This window comes from Lactuca sativa, chromosome 2 (genome assembly GCF_002870075.4).
Source record: "Lactuca sativa cultivar Salinas chromosome 2, Lsat_Salinas_v11, whole genome shotgun sequence".
Lineage (NCBI taxonomy): Eukaryota > Viridiplantae > Streptophyta > Magnoliopsida > Asterales > Asteraceae > Lactuca > Lactuca sativa.
The window spans coordinates 127,802,148-127,811,351 of record NC_056624.2 but is presented as its reverse complement, the minus strand read 5'-3'; the positions used below and the strand labels follow the sequence as shown (position 1 = coordinate 127,811,351).

General features: G+C 36.3%; 1 protein-coding gene across 1 annotated transcript; it reads right to left on the bottom strand.

Moving 5' to 3' along the window:
• Nucleotides 1-7,833: 7,833 nt before the first annotated feature.
• Nucleotides 7,834-8,502, bottom strand: LOC128132385 (uncharacterized). The gene has a single exon (XM_052768926.1). It carries the CDS (start codon nucleotides 8,500-8,502, stop codon nucleotides 7,834-7,836), a length of 669 nt encoding a protein of 222 aa, XP_052624886.1.
• Between the last annotated feature and the right edge of the window lie 702 nt (nucleotides 8,503-9,204).

The following is a 9,204-nucleotide window of genomic DNA, read 5'->3' as shown; positions in this document are numbered from 1 at the left end:
TGTCAGTTTGATTCCAAACCACCTCTTACTTATGAATATATAGAGATTGTAGGTTTTTGGAACATTTCTGGAGACATTTTAGTAACAGCCGAGGTTGGGAAACGGTTGTTTGTTTACAAAGTCAAAAACGGGGGTTTCCATGAAGTCAATCTTGTTGGTTGGGAAGATAGATGGTCATATGTTCATATGTATCGGGGTAGCCTTTTTTCAGTTCATGGCATGAAGAAATGGGTGGCTTCTAGTTCTAGAAAAAGAAAAAGAAAAAGAAAAGAAAGAAGAAGAACCAGAATTCCATCCAAACTGATTTACCGTTTTTTGGATTTTTGTTAGGTAGCAGAGATTTAAGCAAGGGTCGATATTAGTACATATACTTATGACTATCCTTTAATAAGTTTATACATTTTGTGTTGAAATTTTTTGCCTTGTTGCTTTGGTAATATACATTGGTTTCTACTTTAAGTTATTGTCCAGTTGTCCCGGTACAATCAATCATAGATGATTATTAAACTTAGAAGCTCAACAAATAATATAATTGATGTGATGAGAATGTAACTTTAAATAAGATATAAAATAATCTTTAATTAACTCCTAGATAATACGACTTTAATGACATGCAAACTAGAAAAATACCGTCTCATCAAGACATAAATTGGATTTACAATTGTCTACCAACAAACACAACTATTCATAAAGTAATAGTAGAACAAGAACAATAACATCTCATCATAAAGTACATTACCATTGTCTACCAACCAATAATTATGTTTCACAAAACTACTCACCTCTTACGGGCTTGGAGAAATTGACCTATAATGAGAATTATCAAAATAGCCATTTTGGGTGGCGGTGACCGGTCAACGAGTGGACTCCGGCTGCGGCTTCTAGGCGGCCCATTGTAAGGCGTTGACCGAGGTCTCACCGGAGATTGTGAATATGACGTTTCTCGACTGTGTCTTTTTCTCTCGAGGTGAAATTGACCTATAATGAGAATTATCAAAATAGCCTTGTGAATAATACAATTTTTATCAAGATTATATAAAGATAAATTATTAATTTATTACCTCACGTGTTGCTTTCGCTTTGGAGGAGGGGAGTATTCATAGATGTGGGATCGCGAACAAACGTAGCGTGGCGGTGGTGAGCAGGAGTAGCGAGGTGGGGCTGACCACTTGCGATCGTTAGGCCTTCCGAATCCGCCTCTAAAATAACAAAAGATCATATTACTACAACAATGTAAAGGACACTTATACTACTCATGTACTACTCCATAATTACTATAACATCCTCAATTTTCTAATCTTCATATTCAACTTGTGCTCGTTTTAATAACATTTAGAACCATTTACGAGATAATGGCTTGAAAGGGTAACAAACTTTCAATGTTGTTCACATTTAGTTATTAAACTTTTTTCGTGCTTGATTTACCCATAAATTATTTGAAATTGTTCACATTTTACCCTTATGACCGGTTCATAAGGGTAAAACATAACCAATTTCAAATAATTCAGGGGTAAATCAAGCACAAAAAAAAATCAATGACTAAATATGAACGAAATTGAAAGTTGTCACCATCTCAAATCATTATCTCGCGAATATTTGTTTTTTTTTTTTTCATAAAGAACGGAGCGTTTGTGAAGATAATTATTTAGTAATGGAGAGGATGTGGTTTTCTTCCGAAACACATACCAATTTTGTTAAAATGTACTCTTTGTTTGGTGGGGAAAATTTCTTTATTTTATTTTTATACGACTTCAATGAAATTAGACAACCGTATCGATTTTTTTTTCATTAGCTGAGGAGGGAGAAAAACTTAATCATGTTAGCGTATATTTATTGTGTATTGTGTATTATACAGTTTTTACATTTAACCCACATTGTTTTGTTAGGCGTGTATTATACATCCCATGTAATCATTATCTGATTATAGGCAGCATGTATTGCAATTTTGTATATATTTGAAGAAAATAATAACAAAATCATTTTATGCCAACCCTACTTGTGTCAGCAAATCATTTTATTAATTTTATTAATGAAGGGTGCAGAGTACTTATTGTTGTTGAAAGTTTAGTAAAGTTTTGACAATTTATTTATTTGTCACTCTATATATAATAATTATTAAAAATAAAATTAAAAAATTAAAAAATAAATAAAAAATCAACAACAACAACAACCGTATATAACTAAGCCACCAAGTTTTTTAAGAATTAAGTCCATCAAGAAAAAAAAATACAACAACACCACATAAGTTGAATAGGCCTACATTTTTTTGTAACGTGTCAAAGTTTGGTAAAATTCAAATCTGGATCATGTATTTTGTAGTGCAAGGATATATTGTGGCATTATCTTTGTTTGGGATCTAAATATTAGAATAATGACTTAGAGTGTAACGAACTTTCGATTCTATTCACATTTAGTCACTATTTTTTTCAAGTTTGATTTACCTTTGTATTTATTTGAAAATGTTTACGTTTTACTCTTATGATCGGCTACAACACGTCAGCAACCGGGTAAAATATGAACATTTCAAATAATTCATAGGTAAATCAAACACAAAAAATAGTTCAATGACTTAAGAGTATTAGTCATTTTTGTAATCATCCCTTAGATTAATAGTCGCTACGATTTGTTTTGTGTTGTGCTTGTAAGGAGTATTATAGCATAAAATGTGTATCATATTGCCATGTTATAGTTCATTGCTATAATCATAGTCAATGAGATAAACTTTTAACTAGAGTTTCTTTAATCACGTATAAGTGAAACGCCAACCCACAAAAAATAAATAGCCAGTAAATTTTCGCAAAGGCAAAAAGACACATATACTAGCAATAAAACGAAAAATTGATCGAAAATCAAAAGGAGTACGGTGAGAAGGTACATATAGAACTAACATATAAATAGAAAAGGTAGATACAAGTAATAACTAGGAAAAAATTTATCGACAAAACAAGTTGAAAATAAAAACAATGAAAACCAGGCAAAATGCACAAACAATGTAAAGGCAAGTGACACTTAGACTACTCATATACTACTCCACAATTACTCCAACATCCTCACTTTTATGATCTTCATATTCAGCTTGTGCTTATTTTAATAACATTTAGAACCATTTACAAGATAATGGCTTGAAATGGTAACAAACTTTCAATAGTGCTCACATTTAATTATAAATTTTTTTTTCGTGCTTGATTTATCCATAAATTATTTGAAATTCTTCACATTTTACCCTTATGACCGGTTCATAAGGGTAAAATGTGACTAATTTCAAATAATTGAGGGGCAAATCAAACACGAAAAAAAAATTAACGACTAAATGTGAATTAAATTGAAAGTTCGTTACTCTCTTAAGTCATTATCCCTTGAATATTTGTTTTTTTTTTTCACAAAGAACGGGTGTTTTGTGAAGATAATTATTTAGTAGTGGAGAGAATGTGGTTTTCTTCCAAAACACATACCACTTTTGTTAAATTGTTTTGTTAGGCTTGTATTATACAGCCCATGTAATCATTATAGGCAATTTTGTATATATATTGGAAGACAATATATACAAAATCATTTTATTGCCAACCTTAGTGTTGCATGTGTCAACAAATCATTTTATTAACGAAGGGTGTAAGAGTAGTTATTGTTGTTGAAAGTTTAGTAAAATTTTGACAATTTATTTATTTGTCACTCTATATCTGATAATTAATTGGGCTACTAATTGTGGGCAAATAGATTTTGCTATTATAAGCAAGTAAAAAAATCTTTGTTAGTAGAAAGAGTAAAAAATTATGAATTTACCCTTTAAGTTGTTTGTAGATTCATCCAAGTCTTGTTGTTAATCGTAAAATACTATAAATGCAAAAGTTCATTTTTATTTTATTTGGACAGGTCTTCTTCCCGCCTGAGTTCACTTCCAACATAATCAACTCCTCATTCTTCTCTGTTCGTTCGATGAACAGCTTCAAACTGCTTTTGAAGCTAGCTTGCAGATGTCGTCCATCATCAAACCAACGAAAACTTGCAGGTTTCTTCCTATTTGTTCCAATATGAGTTTTAATTGAGAATTTGCTTCAATTCACTTAGAATCACATTGATCTGTTTTGAATTGACTTCGAAATCTGTTTTGAAATAACGATATGAAATCATAGATTTAGGAAATTAGATTTTGTTCTTATTATGATTAGTTCATGAGACTTCTGTTTTTTAGTATCGAATTGTGTTTCTAGTTTGATCGAATTGTGTTTCTAGTTTGATCGTCATCAAGAAAGAGAAGTTTAAGTTCGTGATTTTGAATTCCGGAATCACTAATTCATTTCTCAATCAAGATCGTTTGTAATGCTTGTCGGAAACACTGTTTGGAAGTAGTTCATGCTTTTGTGATTAATTAATGCTCGATTTAGAACATTCCAGAACAAGCTAAACTCTTCTAGATAATATTTGTTCTTATTGGGCTAGTGATGATCTTTAACACTCCCCCTCAGCACTAGCCCCCATTCTTCGTACCATGTTAAGCTGACAACGATAACCTTCACATTTTCCAGTACTCAGCCCTTTGGTGAACAAGTCAGCTATTTGGTCATCGGTCTTGATCTGTCGCATCTCAATTTCTTCCATCAAGACTTTCTCTCTGATAAAGTGATAATGCACTTCCACATGCTTTTTTCTAGCATGAAATACTGGATTTTCTGCCAGCCGAATTGCAGATTGGTTATCGCAGTGAAGTGGTACTGCATAGTCAACTTTTTGATGTAAGTCCTCCATTAGGAGTACCAACCATGTACTTTCTTGAGCTGCTACGGCCGCTACTTTGTACTCCGCTTCTGTGGTTGACAACGATACGGTTGGTTGTCTTTTACTACACCATGATATTGGCCCCGAACCAAGCTTGAACACATACCCAGTGGTTGATCTTCGGGTATCATGGTCTCCTGCATAGCCAGCATCACAATATCCAACCAACTTGCAGTCTTCTCCTCTTTTATACAAGAGACCATAGTCAATTGTACCTTTGACATATCTCAAGATTCGTCGGGCAACTTCCAAATGAGGTTTCTTCGGACTTTGCATGTATCGACTCATAACTCCAACTGCATAAGCAATGTCAGGCCGAGATAAAGTTAGGTAGATAAGACTACCTACTAGTTGTCGATACATCGTTCCATCGTCCAACTCTTTTCCTTCATGAGCACATATCTTGGCATTTGGCTCTATTGGTGTTGATACTGGCTTACACTCCAACATGCCAAACTTTTGAAGTATATCTCTTGTATACTTTTGTTGGCAGAGGAACAACCCTTCCTTTGTACGATCAACTTCTAACCCCAAGAAGTGTTTAAGCTCCCCCCGCTCTTTCATTTGGAATCGCACCGATATATTTTCTCTTTGATGGATTTCTTTATCGTCATCCTCGGTAATGATCAAATCATCCACATAAACCAACACAATTGCCAACTTCCCTTCTTTTTCTTTGACGAACAGGCTTGAGTCTGCATGTGTAACTGAATAACCACTTCGGGTAAGAAATTCAACAATCTTACCATACCAGGCTCTTGGTGCCTGCTTCAATCCGTAAAGAGCTTTTCTCAGCTTGCACACATGATTAGGATTAACTTCATCATCAAATCCCTTTGGTTGGTTCATGTAGATCTCTCGGTCTAATTCTCCATGTAAGAAAGCATTCTTCACATCCATCTGCCATAATTTCTAGTCTTTACTAGCTACAAGAGCTAGCAACACTCGTACAGTAGTTATCTTCACCACTGGACTAAATGTTTCATCATAGTCCAGTCCATATTGTTGTGAGAACCCTCGAGCCACCAAACGAGCCTTGTATCTTTCAGTTGATCCATCTGTGTGTCGCTTTAATTTATAAACCCACTTGCAGGAAATGGGTTTTATATCTCTTGGTCTTGGTACTAGTTCCCACGTTTGATTCTTCTTTAAGGATGTAACTTCTTCTTCCATTGCCTTCTGCCAAGCTTTATTCTTAATTGCTTCTTCATATGTCTCCGGCTCTTTAACACCGTCTTCTAAAATTGCCGCATTAGCATACTTGGGATTAGGCTTTCGGATTCTTTCCATCCTTCGAAGTTGTGGAGGCGGCATCTCCCTTTCACCGGTAGCACTTATTTGAGTTACTTCTTGCTCAATGACATTCGTGTCACTCGGATCTTCAGGTGTATCAACACTTGACCAAATGTTTGCAGTTTGCTCCCCCATCTTTTGTTTTAAAACTTCTTCAATATTTTCCGAGTCTAATAATACTTTCTTCTCTGATGACCACCATGAAGATGCTTCATCGAACACTACATCTCTTGAAGTGTAGCATCTTCCGCTTGTTGGATCACAACACCTCCATCCTTTTCTTTGATTGTCATATCCAACAAATATACACCTGACTGCTTTCTTGTCAAACTTGCTACGTAAATGACTAGGTACAAATACGTAGCAGATGCAACCAAATACTCGGAAGTAGCTAACAGTAGGTTTCATGTTCCATAGTGTCTCAAATGGTGAGATGAAACCTAACCTTGGTTGGGGAAGTTTATTGATCACATGGGCAGCAGTTCGCATTGCTTCAGCCCAAAATCTTCCTCGGATATTTTTCGCGTGTAGCATGCTTCGACAAATTTTTGCAAGATGTCGATTCTTCCTCTCAGCTACACCATTTTGTTGAGGTGTGTTGGCACATGTGAATTGGTGACGTATACCACATTCTTTCAGATAGCGATTGAATTCTTCCGATGTGTATTCTCCTCCATTGTCTGAGCGTAGACACCAACTCTTCTTTCTCACTTCTCCTTCGACCGTTGTCTTGAATTCTAGAAACTTTGAGAATGTTTCAGATTTTTCTTTCATGAAGAAAACCCACACATATCTCGAATAATCATCAATGAACGTCACCATGTACCACATCCCGCTAACTGATGTCTGCTTGACTGGACCGAACACATCCGAGTGAATTAAATCTAGTGGCTTCTTTGCTCTAAAATTTGACTCCTTTTATGGTAATTGATGAGCTTTACCATACTGGCATCCAGCACAAACAATATATGTTTTGACTTCAAGTTGAGGTAAGCCATTGAGCATGGATTTCTCCATTATTACCTTCAACTTGTGATAACCAACATGTCCCAGCCGTGCATGCCATAGATCTGCTGTCTCGTTCTTACGAGTCTTGTCTACATAGGCAGACTCTGCGGAGAGCACATAGACGGACTCCACTCTCCGTCCTTCCATTGTTGGATTTTCTGATATTTTAAGATCTCGATAGACCTTCACATCTTGTGGGCCAAATAAGATGTAGTTGCTTGACGATGTTAGTTGCGATACCGACAACAAGTTCTTCTTCATACCTGGCATGTGATACACATTATGTAGTGACACCATGTCAGATTTATTACCAGGCATGATCGTCGTTTTTCCAATATGAGCAATTGGAAGTCGTGCATTGTTGGCTGTAAGTACCATGCGACTCCCTTTGTACTCCTTCACGTCTTGTAGTTTGTTCTGATCGCCAGTCATGTGATTGGAGCATCCTGAATCAATGATCCAGTCATTTTCATAGTTGATACGTTCTCCCATCATTGTCATGAGTGCCAACTCGATTTCTTCTATGGCACATAATGCCTCAGCATCCCATTCATCCTCTATTTCATTTTTGGAAGTTACGACATTACTTTCCACAGACTTTTTCTTTGACCAACAATCCTTGGACATGTGGCCCCACTTTTCACAGTTGTTGCAGTTGCCTTCGAACCTCCTCCCCCGAGAACTCTTATTGTCGGTCTTTTGAGATCTCCATGGTTGTGAGGTTCCTGGTTGACTCTTCCCTTTGTCAGCATTTTTGTATCATTCTTTAGAAGGTGGCTTGAAATTCCTCCGACTTTTACTTGTGTAGAGTGCTTCTTCTTCACTCTTCAGCGTGATGCCTCCCATTTGCTTAGCCATAGCTTCTTGGCTGGCCAACAAATTCTCAAACTCTACAAGTGATGGCTGAACGGGCCATCCTTGTACAGCAATAACAAAGCTTCTATATTCCGGCCTCAGTCCATGGATAATGATCCTCTTCATTCGAGCTTCTACAATGACGAATTGCGGATCTAGTTCAGTAATCTCCCGACATATCGACTTAACCTTGTGGAAATATTGAGCAATCGTCATGTTACGTTGTGAGATTGATAATAGCTCGTTCTCCAAAAGTTGTAGTCTTGTATCATTCTTCTTTGAGAAAAGCATCACAAACGTGTCCCAAGCTTCTTTCGGGCTGTTCTCATCCCGAATATGCTCCAACATCTCTTCTTCGATTATGGTCTTCAAGGCAAACATTGTTTTTCCTGCTTTGATTTTCCATTTGCGCAAAGCACCATTAACGTCTTCCTCGGGTGGCATAGTTTCGCGTCCGCCAACGACCTCCCATAGATCTTGTCCTTGTAAGTAGGACTTCATACATGTTTCCCACGTTTTGTAGTTGTTGTTGTTGAGTTTCTTGATTCCTCCGACGACTTGGAGATCACCCATCGTGTTGGTAGTACCTCGGTAATACCAAACAAGCTAGTTTCGATACTAAACTTGCAGAGTCACAAACTACTCACGATACAATGAGAATCACTCGTTCTCACTATCAAGAAACCTTGCTCTGATACCAGATTGTTGAACACGGCTCTTTATATGGGAAACAACAAGACTTTTATTAAGACACTTAAGGAGAACTTACACTTTGTGAGACTACTATACACTTTGCTTTCTTTGAGGCTTTCTTGGTTGGTTTGGAGCAAATGAGCTCCATACCTATTTATAGGCCTCTTAGGAAAGTTCTAGATACTAGCATACACTTACTACATACTAGATAACTCTAGAACTATCTAACATACTCTACATGTTTCCATATGTTTCTAGAACGTTCTATCATGTTCTGGAGAGGTCTAGGTTGCTCCAGTGTCTTCTAAAATGATCCATAACCTTCCAAGGTCTCCATGTCGTTTTAGAGTATTCTAGACTCTTCCGGTATATTCCAGAGTCTTTCATAGTCTTCCATAATGTTCTAGAATCTTCTAGAACATTCCAGAACAAGCTAAACTCTTCTAGATAATATTTCTTCTTATTGGGCTAGTGATGATCTTTAACACTCGATTCAGTCAATTTTATAGTATCGTGTTGTTTTTCTAAAGAAGGACAAGTTCCAACTTCCAAGTCGTAATGTTGAATCAATAATGTATATAT

Coding starts and splice junctions, on each gene's coding strand:
- LOC128132385 (XM_052768926.1), bottom strand. CDS start 8,502: ATGGGTGATCTCCAAGTCGTCGGAGGAATCAAGAAACTCAACAACAAC.